Source organism: Bubalus kerabau, chromosome X (genome assembly GCF_029407905.1).
Source record: "Bubalus kerabau isolate K-KA32 ecotype Philippines breed swamp buffalo chromosome X, PCC_UOA_SB_1v2, whole genome shotgun sequence".
Lineage (NCBI taxonomy): Eukaryota > Metazoa > Chordata > Mammalia > Artiodactyla > Bovidae > Bubalus > Bubalus kerabau.
The window spans coordinates 85,679,114-85,697,305 of NC_073647.1; the positions used below are offsets into that span (position 1 = coordinate 85,679,114).

Genomic DNA, 18,192 nt, shown 5'->3' on the forward strand with positions numbered 1-18,192 from the left:
ATATATCTTCATTTACTTAAGAGCTGCAGGGAAAAAGCAGAGCCAGAGTCTAGGAATAATAGCATTAATGAGTGGGTTTTGGAACAAGAATGTCAATACTGATACAAGCAGAAGAGAAGGTCAAAATATTTAACAACTCACATGAGCAGGAAATGCAGTAGGTAGTATTAGAACTGGGAATTAAAGATCCCTCATTTGTTTGTTACTGGATCATAAAGAGATACAAGGATTCAGATGGAGGAGTCAGAGTGGCCAGGGTATTTATGGGAGGAAGGATTTGGAGGATTAGAGTGTAGCAGCTTCATGCCAATTGGTACAGAAATTTTCAACATGTTTAATAATCAGCAAAGGTACTCTGGTGAATGAAACCAAACAGCAGCCCTGGATACAAGATCCAAACTAGGGTATGAATAGGCCAAGCAGGCAAAACTACCAACAGAGATTATCTAGAGCTATGTGTTATAACTCTTATGACCCTAAAGTTGGATTGTGGTGGTTTACTTTTGTTCTTTGATTCTGTGTCAGGTGGACTGCAAACTCAGTGAAAAGTAGTAATGGTATCAATTTTGTTCATCATTTATCAAGATTGCCTATCACAGTGCCTAATGAATATTTGTTTAATGAATAAAGAGCCAGTCAGTTTCTCCTAGTGCCTGGAGTGTCCTAAGAACAAATCTTTCTAGAGGATGAAAAGCTCTGAGAATTCCTTCTGATCTTGAACTGCCCTTGGAGATCTGCTCCAGACAGAAACTGGTTCCTATCATTTGAACTCCTGGATATCATTTCCTAAGCCTCACCTCAGGAGAACACTAAAGTGCTCTATGATTATATGGCTTCCCTAAAGCAGACCTGAACCCTTAAATGTGAAGGACCGAACCACACAAGTCACTGGTATCCTGACCTGTTTCTTAAACTTTTTTTTCAATTCCACTCAAAAGTTTATTTGGCAAATATGTATCCAGTTTACAACTATCAGATCAGATCAGATCAGTCACTAAGTCGTGTCTGACTCTTTGTGACCACATGAATCGCAGCACGCCAGGCCTCCCTGTCCATCACCAGCTCCCAGAGTTCACTCAGACTTATGTCCATCGACAGAAATAAATTTCAGGAACAGCCTACCTATGGACTTTAGTCACTCTCAGTTAAAACCAAGATCTTATGACAATATGTTCCCCATGATAAACTGCCTCTATACATTTAGGGAAGTAAAAACCAGAACTACACTACAATTCTGCAAGCTACAAATTTCTCAACTTTAAATAGAAATAGCAGAACTATTCAAAGAATTAGCTGCCCACAGCAATGATTCAGTATTTTTCATTGATATCAATATACTTTATGACATTTTTTTAGATAAGTTCTTAAAATTAATTATTTAAAGACTATTTCACTAAATTTCAACAAGTTATGCTGTAAATCTTAGTTCAGTTCAGTCGCTCGGTCGTGTCTGACTCTTTGCGACCCAATGAATTGCAGTACGCCAGGCCTCTCTGTCCATCACCAACTTCTAGAGTTCATTCAAACTCATGTCCATCAAGTCGGTGATGCCATCGAGCCATCTCATCCTCTGTTGTCCCCTTCTCCTCCTGTCCCCAATCCCTCCCAGCATCAGAGTCTTTTCCAATGAGTCAACTCTTCACATGAGGTGGCCAAAGTACTGGAGTTTCAGCTTTAGCATCAGTCCTTCCAATGAACACACAGGACTGTTCTCTTTTTGAATGGACAGGTCGGGTCTCCTTGCAGTCCAAGGGACTCTCAAGAGTCTTCTTCAACACCACAGTTCAAAAGCATCAATTCTTCAGTGCTCAGCTTTCTTCACAGTCCAACTCTCACATCCATACATGACTACTGGAAAAACCATAGCCTTGACTAGACGGACCTATGTTGGCGAAGTAATATCTCTGCTTTTTAATATGCTATCTAGGTTGGTCATAACTTTCCTTCCAAGGAGCAAGCGTCTTTTAATTTCATGGCTGCAATCACCATCTGCAGTAATTTTGGAGCCCCCAAAAATAAAGTCTGACGCTGTTTCCACTGTTTCCCCATCTATTTCCCATGGAGTGATGGGAAAGATGCCATGATCTCAGTTTTGGAAAGCTGAGCTTTAAGCCAACTTTTTCACTCTCCTCTTTCACTTTCATCAAGAGGCTTTTTAGTTCCTATTCACTTTCTGCCATAAGGGTGGTATCATCTGCATATCTGAGGTTATTGATATTTCTCCTGGCAATCTTGATTCCAGATTGTGCTTCTTCCAGCCCAACATTTCTCATGATGTACTCTGCATATAAGTTAAATAAGCAGAGTGACAATATACAGCCTTGACGTACTCCTTTTCCTATTTGGAACCAGTCTGTTGTTCCATGTCCAGTTCTAACTGTTGCTTGCTGACCTGCATAGTGGTTTCTCAAGAGGCACATCAGGTGGTCTGATATTCCCATCTCTTTCAGAATTTTCCACAATTTATAGTGATCCACACAGTCAAAGGCTTTGGCATAGTCAGTAAAGCAGAAGATGTTTCTTGTGGAACTCTCTTGTTTTTTCCATGATCCAACAGATGTTGGCAATTTGATTTCTGGTTCCTCTGTCTTTTCTAAAACCAGCTTGAACATCTGGAAGTTCACAGTTCACATATTGCTGAAGCCTGGCTTGGAGAATTTTGAGCATTCCTTTACTAGCGTGTGAGATGAGAGCAATTGTGCAGTAGTTTGAGCATTCTGTGGCATTGCCTTTATTTGGGATTGGAATGAAAACTGACCTTTTCCAGTCCTGTGGCCACTGCTGAGTTTTCCAAATTTGCTGGCATATTGAGTGCAGTACTTTCAAAGCATCATCTTTCAGGATTTGAAATAGTTCAACTGGAATTCCATGACCTCCACTAGCTTTGTTCGTAGTGGTGCTTTCTAAGGCCCACTTGACTTCACATTCCAGGATGTCTGGCTCTAGGTCAGTGATCACACCATCGTGATTATCTTGGTCGTGAAGATCTTTTTTGTACAGTTCTTCTGTGTATTCTTGCCACCTCTTCTTAATATCTTCTGCTTCTGTTAGGTCCATACCATTTCTGTCCTTTATCGAGCACATCTTTGCATGAAATATTCCCTTGGTATCTCTAATTTTCTTGAAGAGATCTCTAGTCTTTCCCATTCTGTTGTTTTCCTCTAATTCTTTGCATTGATTGCTAAAGAAGGCTTTCTTATCTCTCCTTGCTATTCTTTGGAACTCTGCATTCAGATGCTTATATCTTTCCTTTTCTCCTTTGCTTTTAACTTCTCTTCTTGTCACAGCTATTTGTAAGGCCTCCTCAGACAGCCATTTTGCTTTTTTTGCTTTTCTTTTTCTTGGGAATGGTCTTGATCCCTGTCTCCTGTACAATATCATGAACCTCTGCCCATAGTTCATCCTGCACTCTATCTATCAGATCTAGTCCCTTAAATCTATTTCTCACTTCCACTGTATAATCATAAGGGATTTGATTTAGGTCATACCTGAAAGGTCCAATGGCTTTCCCTACTTTCTTCAATTTCAATCTGAATTTGGCAATAAGGAGTTTAATGATCTGAGCCACAGTCTGCTCCCAGTCTTGTTTTTGCTGACTGTATAGCACTTCTCCATCTTTGGCTGCACAGAATATAATCAATCTGATTGTGGTGTTGAGCATCTGGTGATGTCCATGTATAGTTTTCTCTTGTGTTGTTGGAAGAGGGTGTTTGCTATGACCAGTGCATTCCCTTGGCAAAACTCTATTAGCCTTTGTCCCACCTCATTCCGTATTCCAAGGCCAAATTTTCCTGTTACTCCAGGTGTTTCTTCACTTCCTACTTTTACATGTACATTTACACTATAATAAATATGAAACCAACATTTTTACTAATTTCTACTAAGTCTTAAGGAAATGAACACTACATGGATGGGATCAAAAGTCCCAAATTTGTAATAAACTCTTTTCAAGAGGACAGTTATAGTTATTTTTTCTTTATGAAAACATTTTTTCCATTCCTTTTTGCTTTCAAATATTTTTTTCATGAGTTTTCACATATACATAACTGATTGGCTAATTTTCCGTGCAAATGTATAGTCATGAAAACATTAATTTACAAATTTATTTCCTTCTTATACTAACTGAAAATAATTGCTGATTAATTTGCATAATTATTCTGGTTTTTCTACATACTTATCCTCATCAAATCACCCCTCCACCCTTCATCCAAACATGCTTTATGTAATAATGCTATATTAGTCAAATTACCTGGAAAATTCATTTTATTGGATATAATACACATACTCTTGCCTCAAAGCAACCCTACAAAAAGGAAAATTGCATGTGGAAAGATATTCCTAGAAAGCAATTTATTTGTTTCTTTACTTCCAAAAACCAGCTTAAATAAGACCCAACTGTTAAGGGTCAGAAAGAGCCAGAAAATCTGCTTATGACTTTGAATGGAGCAGGTTAGTATTATCTCTGGCCTTAAGAACCTCAGGAGGAAAAAAAGAACTTCAGGTAGACTGACTTCTTTCAAAGACTAACTCATGAGACAGGAAGTCGAAACCTAAAAATTTCAGGAGTCTAGTAGTTTATCTCTTGAATTGCTTTTAATAATTTAAGATGGTCCTGACAGAAAATTACTTGTAACTGTATCAGACCCACTCTGGGTTCCACAATAGTGGCCTGAAACCTAAATATGGTATATAAAGTCAACTGGCCTTTACAAGGAAGGAGTGACACTATATTGGGCATCATTCTTAATGTGCCAGAATTCTTCCCTACCTAGATATATGATGATCCTCTTACACTGTTGAATCTATAACATTCTCCATATTTATAGAATCACAAAAGTAATACTTTCAATTCCTGAAAGAGTAAGACAAAGAAATTCATCATTCCATACATTTCAAATAACATTTTAAAAGGGACCTGCACAGTAATATAAGTGAAACCTATGATGAAAGACAGAATGAAAAGTCACTACTTAGTGTCAAAATACACTAAACAGCAACCTTTATGCATATTTCATTCAAGCACTAAAGGCAGTAAATATGAAGTCAAGATGAAAATAACACTAAATTTGTGGGGTGAGTGTCAGTGGGACAGAGACCCTAATGGGTTGTGAGGCCACCCTAGGTGGTGGCGGCGGCAAGAAGAAGGACTCTCTGGGGTTTGCAGGCTCGCCAGCATACCTCATTATCAAGGATCTTGGAGAAATTCATTCAAGGCTGTTAGATCACTGACCAGTTATCCAAGGTGAAACCCGTTATTTTGTGAAAGAATTTGAAGTAAAACATGGTCTTTGAGAAATGCAAGTTCTTGAAAATCTGAAGAATATGATCCATGGGACAAGTGAACATACTCTTCTGACATGTAGAGAAACAATGCAAGACAACTTAAACCAAGTTCTCCAGAGATTGCAAGCAGCTACTGACTCGGTCTGTAGATTCCACCAGAGGGAACAGGAGTGAAAAAAGATTCATAATGACCTTTTAATGGCTAGTGAGAAACAGCATGTAACGCAGTGGGAGGATTTCATGAAAGAGCAGCACAGCAAACAGGCAGAAGTGGACGAGGAGCACAGGAAGGCCATGGAGAAGCTGAGAGAGCAGAGCAGTATCCAGAGATGGAGAAGGACCTGGCAAGATTCTCAACCTTCTGAGAACTTGAACCACAGCAATGACAAACTAATGAGAAAAAACTGACATCCCCCCCACCTCAAAAAACAACAACAACAACAACAACAAAAACTGCTCCCACCAAACCATTTAGCCTCTGCTTCAGGCTTAACAATATATTCGATGGCACTTTTCTGTCGGAAAAGGGAGCCCTCTCCTGGAGTCTTCGCTATTTCCTAGAGGAGTGCCACATCCTTCCAGTTTCAAGTGCCTCTCGATGATCATTCAAAGGGGAAGGAGTTGGAGGAAAGTGGTGTCCACGTGCTCTCAGTTAATGTGGACCAGTTTTGGTTTCCATTGACTGATTATCTCAGAGAACTAAGGGTAAGTACAGACTTCTTAGGGAAGTAATTTAATTCATCCTTCTGCAGGATTAATGTTAATTTATCATTGTGGCTTAGAAAGCAGAGATGGTGTCTGCCTGTCTTGGATTCCTTGGTTCTTGAAGGAATGTATACAGTGTTATTCCATGAGTAATGCAGACAGAAACAACTGTCCAGGGAACAGAGATCATATTGAAGAGAGAGGAGCATCAGAACCATGTCTCTGCTGTGCACATGGGGCCACACTGGTCTCTGAATGGCCTGCTGGGAGAAGTTGTTGTATAGTGCTGTGTTTTTGCTGGAAAACAAGACATGCTTGTTAAGATTGTGGCCTTCCAACACTTCATGTTTTCAGCTTTGTTTAAAACATGCTTACAAGGAAAAGCTTACCAGAAACACAGCTAACTTTTAAACTTTCCAAGAACCATAATCTTACCCATAGTCTTTACCTCATTTTTACCTATGTTTTTGCTGTGGGTAAGCTTTGTAAGATAAATAACGTCTCTACATGTTTCAGCCATTTAATGAGTAATCAGCAAATTCTGCCAAGGCCTCCCTCTGGAACCGAATAAAGATCCTGGCTTTGAGTAAACCAGAAGTATTTGCCCACACAACAAATGATCCATGTAAAATGTAAATCCTTTTTAGTGTTGAACGTCCATTCTCATAAGCAGGTGTATTATGATGAAACATGTGCCAATTCTGTCATCATTGTGATCTTTAAAAATCTGCATTTAACAGTCTAATTGATGAACTAAATAGATTTTTTTTTTTAATTTACCATGAACCAAACAGCCTGGCGTGCTGCAATTCATGGGGTCACAAAGATTTGGACTCGACTGAGGGACTGAACTGAAAGCAGAATTATATGCAATAATTTCAAGAGATTTAGGGCAAATGAATGTGAGATATGGATAGACCTTTCAGGTATTTTTTTCATTGCTCTTCAGTGAAGAAAGGCACAAGAAAGAAAATAACCAGCTCACTTGTGTTAGCTCAGTGTTGCTCCTGCAGAAAAGTGCCAATGTCTGCCTGTGTAAATTTATGGCTTACTGTCAAAGCTTCATTCTTGGTTGCATGTTGAAAATGTGATTAAAGTTAATAAATGAAATAAGTATTTGAGATTTCTTTCAATAACACAGAACTTCTGCCAACTCCCTCTGTCTGCTACTGTAGGCTTGACAAGCTCATCCATCATCCTCTGGTACCTAGACCAAAAAGAGTGCTGGCTGACACGCAGGCATGTTGGAATTTTCTTAATTCTCTTTCAGTGGATGGAAAAAGAAAACATACTTCCAAAAATATCCTGCACATGAAAAGGGAGGGGAACCTTAAGTGAAAATTCCCTTTGTACTGTAGGCAGTTTCAGAAGAGCTATTAATTGCCAGTGCACCACTGAACAGATGCTAGAACCAGGAAACCAGGACCATGTGTGAGAGCATTAATGATTCCTCCACTTGTGCATAGATTTTTGACCATGTTCATTCATCTCATGTGAATAATAAATGCTTTACCATATGAGTTTGTATATATTATATGAGGATCTAAGGGCCTTCTTAAACCAAAATGACTTTATGAACTTTTTTAGCTTTAAACATTGATGCTAAATCTCTTCTTTGTAACTTGCTTAGCTATTCAATATACCTTCTAAAAGAGATGGTTGGTTCTCTTTCCTTTTAATATTTTTAGTAGTGAACACTTTCACTTATATTTCTCAGTTTCTAAATCACTTTTGATATGTATTTCATTTGTATATAAAAATCTGCTGTAGTAGTTACATAATAAACAGCATTTCTGCTGTTATGTTGTCTAGCAGAGAGAATATGGCTTCTGAGTGGCTCACAGGATTACTTTCTAATGAGCAAATGAAGTAATGTATTGTCAATTTAAAGTGCTATAGAAATGTTTGTTTTGAAATTCTAACTATTTTTTATTTTCCATCATGATTTCTTTCTTTTTTTTTTTACTTGCATACGTGGATTTTTTTTTTTTTTAATTTACTAGCATGTAGACTTCTAAGTTCTGTTCTTATTGATTTCTGCTTTCATTGGACTATGGTCCAAAAATAGATTCATATAATACTGAAATGTTACAATTTGTTGAGATTTTCCATCTGACCTAAAATATAGTCAGTTTTGTAAATGTTGTTTTAGTGCTTGAAAGTATGCCTGTTTCCAGTTGTTGGGTGTTCATTAGACCAAACTGTTAATTGTGTTGGCCAAATTGTCTCTATTTTAATGTTCTTTTTCTTCTACTTGATCTTTCAGATTCTAAGAGGTGTTAAAATTTTCTGTTATAGTGGATTTTCTAATTTTTGTAGTTGTGTTACTTTTTGTTTTATATATCCTGAAACTTTGTTATTCAGTATATTACACGTTTAAAATTGTTTATCTTCCATGTTTAGAATTGAATCTTATATTTGTTGTCACAGCTTCTATTTCTAATAATGTTTTTGTATCATTTTATGTTGCCTTAAAATCTTATGTTTCTGAAAGAAATATTTATATAGGCCACACCAGCTGGTTAGTGTTTGTATGGTATATGTTTCTCTATTCTTCTGTCAGACCTTTATGCTGTGTTTCATGTACCCACTAAAAACTAACTAGATTTTTTTTTCTTTCTATTGATCTTTTAGCTGGAGACATTAATTGATTTACATTAGTGGAAATTGCTAACATATGAGGGATTATCTATACCATCTTACTGTGCTTTTTGTTCTACCATTTTGTTATCTCTCTGCCCTTGGGTGTTTTTTTCCCTCCATCTTCAGCATTGAGTTTTTTGGTTTTCCATTTACTTTTTCTCTGCTAGTTTAAAAGGTAAAACTCAAATTTTGTCTTTTTAGTGCTTACTGTGAATTTTAGTTTGCATTGTAAACAGAATCTAAAGTTTTATGTTTTCACTCTTATGCTGAACATCAGACTTTTGAACAAAATCTGATTGCCTTCCCTTAATTCATAAGACTTTTGAACAAAATCTGATTGCCTTCCCTTAATTTATGTGTTAGAATTTTAGTTTTATCTCAGTTTAATTCCAAAATAGTTACTATATACAGTCAGTATTTGTTTAAATTTACCTGTAAGTTTACTGTTTTATTATCCTTGAAAGTTAGCTGGGTATACAAGCCTAGATTGACAGTTATTTTCTCTCATTTTTTAATAATACTGTTCCACTGTTGTCTTGTTTCCATTGTTGCCTCTGAAATGACACTTGTCAGTTGATCAGTATTCCTTTGTAGGTAATCAATTTTCTCTTTCAGTTTATGTTTAAGTTCTTTATCTTTGACATTCTGCAATCAAATGTCATTATACTACAACCTGTCTGCTGTGGATTTCTTTTTTATTAATCAACTATGATTCACTGAGCTTCTTGAATCTGAGAATTGGTGCCTTTTGTGAATTATGAAAAATTTTGAACTTTTACCTCTTTGAGTAATATACCTTTGCATTTTCTCAATTCTCTCCTTTAGGAAATCAAATTAGACTTGTGTTTTACCATCTCACTCTGTTCTTTATATCTCATAATCTCTGTTTCATATTTTTCTATCTCATTGTCTCTGTGTTGAACACTAGATCATTTCTTTACATCCATTGTCCGGTTCACTAATTTTGTCTTCTTGCTGTCTCTAATGTATTTAACCTATCTATCATTTTTAATTGTGATTATAGTTTTTCATTTCCAGAAATGTTGTTTGGTTCTTTATCCAACTTTCTTGGTCATTTGGGGTAGTTCCTCTATTCTCTCTTTTTCTTTTCTTTTATCATATTAAAGGTTCTTATTTTACATTCTGTATATGATAATTTCAATATTTTTATCCTTTTTTTGTGGATCTGAATCTATAGTTTGTTTTGCTGAAGCAAGTATATGACTTGTTTTCTGATGTGATTAGTGAATTTTCATTGTGAATTGGCATTCCTCTGAACTCCATTTTGGGGAATTTTTAATATGTTCCAACAGAGAAGTTTGCTATGTTTTTGTTTTTGTTTTTGTTTTTTTCCCTATCACCTCCATTTTGTTTATTTTGGCCCTGCTAACCCTGGACCACTTCAGAGTCAGATTTCCCCTTGGGTTTCCTACTGCTCCCTCTCTGTCCTTCAGTGTGTATGTGTGCTCACTGACACTCACAAGCCTTGTGAATTTCCTCCTCAAATATACAATGGTTGCAGGCTGTGATAAGACATCCCTAGAGATTTTTTTCATCCTTCATATCTCTACTTGGAACACAGACAAAAAACTTAAGGTGTTTTCCTAGTTCATTCACTGAGAGGTGCCTTTTGGGGAGTCATCAGTGGTACTGCAGTCCAGCTCAGTCCCTGTTGTGAACTGAATCATGTCCTCAAATTCATATGTTGAAGCCCGAGCCCCCAGTGCATCTGTATTTGGAGATGGAGCTTATAAAGAGATAATTAAGGTTGAATGGGGTCAGAATCGTGGGGCCCTGTTCTGACAGAACCTGTGTTGTTACCTCTCTCCATGTGCACACAGAAAAGGTCATATGGTCACAGCAGAAAAGGTGGCTGTCTGCAAACTAGGAAAAAAAGGTCTCAACGGAATGGAATTTTCTGGCACCTTGATCTTGGACTTCTTGCCTCCAGAACCATGTGAAAATAATTTTCTTGTGTGTAAGCTGCCCATCTGTGGAGTTGTATTATGGTGACCCAAGCAGACCAACACAGTCCCAGGCTGTGGTTCCTGCCCCCATGCAGGTATAGTCCTTAAAACTGGGGTCCTTCTAGGTGTCAGCAGTGGGACCTGGGACAGTTATCAGTTCTGTAGCCAAACTGTCTTATGGAATTTCAGCTTTTCCCAGTCTGCCTTCAGTTGTTTTCATTAATTTGCCATGAACTCAGCCATATATATATATAAAAGTGAAAGTGAAGTCACTCAGTCATGTCCAACTCTTTGCGACCCCATGGACTGTAGCCTACCAGGTTCCACCATCCATGGGATTTTCCAGGCAAGAATACTGGAGTGGGTTGCCATTTCCTTCTCCAGGAGATATTCCCGATCCAGGGATTGAACCCGGGTCTCCCACATGGTAGGCATTGTAGGCAGATGCTTTGCAGTCTGAGCCACCAGGGAAGATCCATTATATATATATATATATATATATATATATATATATATATATATACATACACACACACACAGTTTAAATTTTCTCTAGCATTTGAGGTATTCAGTAGCTAGTGAGATTTCTCTGTACAGATATAGTGTCTTACATGCCTTTATTTTAAATGGATAACCAACAGGGACCTACTATACAGCATAGGAAACACCTCCCAGTGTTAAGTGGCAGCCTGGATGGGAAGGGAGTTTGGGGAGTAATAGATATATGTGTATGTATAGCTGAGTCCCTTCGCTGTTCACCTGGAAATATCACAACACTGTTTGTTAGTCAGCTATACCCCAATACAAAGTAAAGTTAAAAATGTCAAAAAATATAAGTTACCAGAAAAAAGAAATGGCATGTTAGAGAGGTATACATTGATTTTATTATGTTCAAATTTCCCTCCTAAAACACCATGCCCATATTCTAGTATAAAGGATGATATCTTTTCTTTCAGTCATTGTGCCTAATATTTTCTATTTGGTGGTTTCTTTTTAAATTATTATTATTATTTGGCTTCTTGTCTGTGAGCTAATTTGATTGTTTCTATTCTGTTGAATTCTTTTTACTATTCATAAGCTAATAAAAGCAAATAAGAGTAAAAAGAAAAGAAAAGAACACTAAATTTATAATCTTTCCTTGCTTATATATCACATTGAATTCTTAGGCCATTTAAAAGTGAGTATATTTAGAAATTAAGTATTTGTGTGTCATAAACAAGAGGGAAAAGATTTAAATCTGAGAGTATAATATACTTCTAAATTTGATGCTTGATAGATATTGTTTCTTTAATATATATAATGCTATGCAGTCTTAATATTTATGAATATATCTGCTTCATAAATAAAGTATTAATATATATTACAATATTTAAGAAAATTTCACACCAATAATATTGCACAACAACATTTAATTCACTTTGGAAAAGACAAAGTTTACATTAATATTTTATCATTTGGTAACTCATATTAAAATGTACTAATTTAGTAGTATATAAAACAATGTACACACAACTGTTTTTCTTTCTTTTTTTAATTAATTTATTTTTTATTGAAGGATAATTGCTTTACAGAATTTTGCTGTTTTCTGTCAAACCTCAACATGAATTGGACATAGGTATACATGGACATGAGTTTGAGTGAACTCCAGGAGTTGGTGATGGACTGGCATGCAGCAGGCCTGGCGTGCTGCAATTCATGGGGTCACAAAGAGTTGGACATGAGTGAGCGACTGAACTGAACTGAACTGAACTGATACATATATCCCCTCCTGAGGCTCCCTCCCATCTCCCTCCTCATCCCATCCCTCTAGGTTGATACAGAGCCCTTGCTTGAGTTTCTGTATCTACAAAACACTAAGACAGTTGTTAAAAAACTCTTATCCATTGCCTCTTCAGAATCAAATGTCAGAATGATGGAAATGGATTGAGAGGGTTATTGGAGAAAATGTTGGAGAAAGAAAAACATCTTATTTTATGAACAACATCTTATTTTAAAGAAGAACATTGTATTTTATGTAAATAAAAACAGGAAATAAATCAGGAGTACTTATTACTAGATCACAGAAATTTGCAAATGATTAAAATAAATTAATGATTCTGTGATCACAAAGAACAAATCATAAGAGCATCTGACTAACACATTCTTTAGAGTTTAAATGAAGACCAGATAAATTATTAGAAAGGAACATGTGAGTGCTATGGTACAAATTTTATCAACCATAACAATTCAATAACATAAATTATACCATTTCATTTTACAAGCAAAAGTACATGCTAATCAATTTACTATACATAAGAGAGAAGTGTGAGCTATTGGGTCTTTTTTCCATGTCTGCAATAAACTATACCATTCTTTTAGATATCTTTTACTAATTAGTTTAATTGAATTCCAAAATTGCTCTAATATCCTGCTTTTATCCTAAGCCAGTATCTTGATTGAGGATAATATAAGAAGTGTAAAAAGTTACCAAGAGAGCCTCTCTATTTCTAAATGGTGGTTCTCTATTCACTTTGTTCACTCTATGTATATGCTTTCCTTCCTCCCATAGCTGAAAAACACCATGCTTAACAGAGTGATATATAAAAGCTGATGCTTGTCCCAAGAAAGTTCAAAAGCATGAAGTTCAACTCCAAATATTAATAGCAAAGTCTCCATTTTTCCTTAAGCTCTCATTCCACATTTCTTTCAAGTATCATTTAAATCCAACTTTTATTTGAATAATTTATGATTGTCAGTGTGAAAAATTCTGTATGTTGAAAATAAAAAGAAAAATGTTTAAGAGGCGGACAAGACTGAGCAACATTACTTTCACTTTTTACTTTCATGCATTGGAGAAGGAAATGGCAACCCACTCCAGTGTTCTTGCCTGGAGAATCCCAGGGATGGGGGAGCCTGGTGGCTGCCGTCTATGAGGTCCCACAGAGTCTGACATGACTGAAGTGACTTAGCAGCAGCAGCATATGTCTTTAAACACTTTTATGGAGAAAGATATGCTTATATCTGATACCGTTTCTACTTGTCTTTTCAGTAGCTGAGAAAAATTCTGTCTACATCTCACTTTTTTAAAATCACTTTTGTGGTAAACAAATATGATGAGTGAGAGTGAAGTAATCAGCTTTGGATGCTGGTGGCAATTAGATAGATCACACATATGGAATACACAAACTTGAATGTAACAACCATTAAAGATGTCAAAACAAAAGCATAGTCATAAAAGTTAGTTATTTATATTGTCTCCTACAAGAATTCAGATGTACCAGTGATCAAATAAGTTCTCAAAAACTATAGTAATCACACCACAAAGGGGCTGGTGTGACACGATAAACTAGAGAAGACTACTGTTACTCCAGTCTCATAAATCAGTCCAACCAAACTGCAGTTGATTCTTATTGTAGATGTGGTACAAGTTCTCTACTTCTCTGGTTTGATATTTGTAAATTAGGAGTGCTGAATTCAGAACTATTTCCATGGGAAATGTTACAGAGATTACATCTTGTTAAAGAATATAAAAGAACTTCCCGAACTTTTAATGCCTCTATGTTCTGCTCTTGAGAGATTTGGAGGCTAATCTGATTTATATTATTCATTAACAAGTTGGAAGCCATGAGGTTGGTTATGGAGCAGCACTGAGTGAGATTTTCTTCCAAAAACAGTTTATAGAGTTCATCCACTTTTTTTTTTCCATATAACTATTAAGCATAGAATTAGAGAGGGGCTGTTTATGAAACAACATACTTCTTTCTCGAATTTCATCCCCATTCAAAAGCTTTGAGGTAGGTAGTTTGTCTGGAGGTTCAATGATGGGAGAATGACCCAATGGTATATCTACTGAAAACAAAAGAGGACCACTAAAAACATCATCCCGTATGTGTTCCACAAAGCAGCCAGAATCATACATGTTACCTACATGGTCTACTCCAATCTGTAGGTCAGGATAATTCTGGCAAATACTTGTACATGAATAAGATCTGTATAAATCTAGTTGTTTTTCATCATGTTGCTCTCTCTTTGGAATGGGCAGTGCAGCAGACACATTCCCTGGAAAGGATGCACTCTTGCATTTTGCTACAGTTATCTCATCCACAGATTTTATTTTACTTGTATCATTACTTTTCTCTGTTAAACTTTCTTTCATGATCTTATTTTCATTTTCCATTTTATCAGGGGAATGTGAATTATCTTCTATATCTAAAAGTTGCCTTTTCCAAGTTTCCTTTTCATCATTTGAGGTTTTCTTACATGTAACTTGTTCTTTGTATAGGAGTTCAATTAGGAAGGATTCTCCAAGCATTTTAATAGACAAGGTTTCTAATCAGAAGAATGCAATATATCCTGAAAATTAAAAAAAAAATTCATTAAGGCAACATATTTTAAAATATTTAATGAAGATTTAACTGCTATATGAAAACACAAATAATTAAGGGAGACACTATTGCTCAAAGGATAGAGAATAGGACTGGGGTAAGGAGACTTGGCTTCCAATTCTGTCATTACCTATTTACTATCAGGTAATTTATTTACCATTCCTGGATATTGATTTTCCTGGTAAATTCTGATAATAATGTTCCCTAGAGTTTTTCACTGGGTAATTATCAGGATGTTATATGGTATACATGCAAATGTTTTAAAAGTACAAATTTCTAAAAATGTATATTTATTTTAATATATACTCAACTGTCAAGAATTATTTACTTTAAATTTATTAGTTAAAGTGCCTAACCCTTTATTTTCAAAGAGTCTGCTTAAAACCAAGACTGTTTTAAGGAATTTGTCTTAACAGTGCTTTAATTAATATTACTTGAGTCATGTTGAAAACAATTACTATACCTCAAAATGTATTTGAGAGATAGATATTTATATACAGTTTGAATTTCTGCAAACTGTCTGATTTAAGCTATAAATATATCCATTTACTTTTTCAGTAATCTAAATACAAATAGGTTTGTCAAATTCACTACCATTCTTTTTTGTTTTTATTTTCTTTCCCTTTTTCCCTTCCTCCCTTTTGTTCTTTTCTTTTGGACTTAAATCTTATTTTCCAGAGCACTTATGCCAGTCTTTTATATGATTATTTAGTGCAATTTTAAGACTTTGAGTTTTCCCTAAAAATGCTACAAGAGTTCAAAAGGGAAAAGCAGATTTGATTCAAGAAACAATTTTCCTTTAATAGTTCTGTAGTGTCTACTATAAATGTCTCCAGGAAACCTACTTATTCATATTTAAAACCTTTTATTGTAGAAAATAAAACAACACAAACTAAAATACATGAAAATTTAGACTTACCTTTTCTGAGTGTCAGGATACCTAAAGAAAGACTTAGTCTTCTGAGATTGCAACAGTCCAAACACAGGAATAGTCCCTTTTGTCTTGTTCTTTCTCAGCTCTTGCTATACCTCAGAATTATAACTGTAACCACACAAAATGAAATGGTTCCCCTTTCCATTCATACCCTAGGACTGAACCAACTAATAGGAAAATAGTGTGGGTTTATCACATATATGGTATGGTAATGATCACATACTAAAAGAGGATCTTGAAAGTACTGAATACAAGATGCAAATGTCAGTGGGAAATGTTAACAGCAATAGCTCTCTTCTTTAAAGTGAAGATATAGACAAGAATATTTTAATGTTTTAAGTAGCAAAAAAGTAGTATGGTAACCAGCATATTTTGCAATAATGTATAATTAAAACAATAAAAGACAATGATTTACTTATTATACCTCTATTATATGAAATACCAAACTGAGGACTTTTAATGATGGAATGATAAGAAAATAAGTAATTACTATACAACAGTCATTCTAAATGCCTTTCTAAATCATGTGTGAATAAATGTCATTCTAAATCACACAAGGCTTAATGTAAAACAGAAACTATTGTCCCTTTTTTAGAGAGGAAACAAAGACAAAGCTAGTAAATACTGGAACTAAGATTTGCACCATGCAATTGGATTCAGAATCCATAATCTTAAATCACTAAACTGTATTGCCTTTATGTTTATTGATGGGATGCAAGTTGCAGAACCATATATACAGTGCACACACATAGTATATGCCAAACACTTTTCTAAATTAGTCACAATACTAATTTAATCCTCAAAACACTTCTGTTAAGCAGATATGTTAACTGTCACTGTACTTAAGAAGAGACTGAAGGACAGAAAAGTAAGATAAGATGTCCAATATCACACAGCTTTAAGTGGTAGAATCTGAGTTAGAACCCAGGCAGCCTGACTTCAAAGCCCATGTGCTTAATTTTCCTGCTATAGAAGATTTTTATCCCCTTTAATTGGCTATATATATATATATATATATATATATATATATATACATATAATTGTGGAAAAGAATACAAACCAAACTGTTAATAGTAGTTTCCAGTGGGAGAGGGTTGGCAAGGAGAAGGTGAACTGGTAATTTTATCTTTTACTCCCTATACTTCTATACGGCTTTAATCATTATATTGATACGATGCCTATGTATTCATGTGTTATTTGCTTGATTAAAAATAACCCAAATACATAAGAGTACAAAAAAAAAATCGATGCTACTTTCTTTAAGTCTATTTTCTCAATCTCACAAGGGTCTAGCCCATTATTTAGAATGATTTTAAACACAATACAAACTGCCAAAGTAGACTGTAAAACATGAATAATATTTCTACATAGTTGATACTTTCAGCTACAGTTATCAATATAGCTTTTGTTTTACAAATAATTATTTCAAAATAAGCATCACAAATAGCCTACAGAATAGGTTAATTGTAGTTATAGGAATCATACCAATCTCTTTTTTAGGTGGTCAAAGACATCTTCTTTTAAGAATAGTGCATTAACATAGCTTGAAAGGGCAGGAATAGCAAATGAGAGAATGTTCCACAATTCCACACCAGAAAAATAATGAAAACAATTATTGAAAAAATAGATTTTCTACCACTGCTATCACAAAAGAATATTAAAAGGAAATGGAGAAATTGTTTCTAATCTAAACTTTACTGGTTATACTCCATTTCTTTTGCCTTCAGTTCATTTCAATGGCTCAGTCATGTCCGACTTTTTGTGACCCCATGCACATAGGTTTGGGTGGGCTCCGGGGGTTGGTGATGGACAGCATGCTGCGGTACACAGGGTCGCAAAGAGTCGGACACGACTGAGAGACTGAACTGAACTGGACTGCAGCAGGCCAGGCCTCCCTGTCCATCACCAACTCCTGGAACTTACTCAAACTCATGTTCATCGAGTAGGTGATGCTATCCAACCAACTTATCCTCTGTTGTCCCCTTCTCCCCCTGCCTTCAATCTTTCCCAGCATCAGGGTGTTTTCCAATGAGTCAGTTCTTCACATCAGTTGGCCAAAGTACGGGAGTTTCAGCTTCAGCATCAGCCATTCCAATGAAAATTCAGGACTCATTTCCTTTACAATTGGTTAGATGGATCTCCTTGCAGTACAAGCGACTCTCAGAGGTCTTCTCCAACACCACAGTTCAGCTTTCTTTATAGTCCAGCTCTCACATCCATACATGAAAACCAGTAAAACCACAGCTTTCACTAGATGGACCTTTGTTGACAAAGTAATGTCTCAGCTTTTTAATAT

General features: G+C 35.7%; 1 protein-coding gene and 1 pseudogene across 1 annotated transcript; one reads left to right on the plus strand and one right to left on the minus strand.

Moving 5' to 3' along the window:
* The first annotated feature begins 234 nt into the window (after positions 1 to 234).
* On the plus strand, positions 235 to 5,648 carry LOC129640085 (biogenesis of lysosome-related organelles complex 1 subunit 5-like; annotated as a pseudogene).
* Positions 5,649 to 13,488: 7,840 nt separating this feature from the next.
* LOC129639778 (TLR adapter interacting with SLC15A4 on the lysosome-like) lies at positions 13,489 to 14,889 on the minus strand. The gene is given in 2 exon segments (XM_055565015.1): positions 13,489 to 14,275; positions 14,278 to 14,889. Coding segments are annotated over 2 exon segments (903 nt in total). The 3' UTR covers positions 13,489 to 13,984.
* Between the last annotated feature and the right edge of the window lie 3,303 nt (positions 14,890 to 18,192).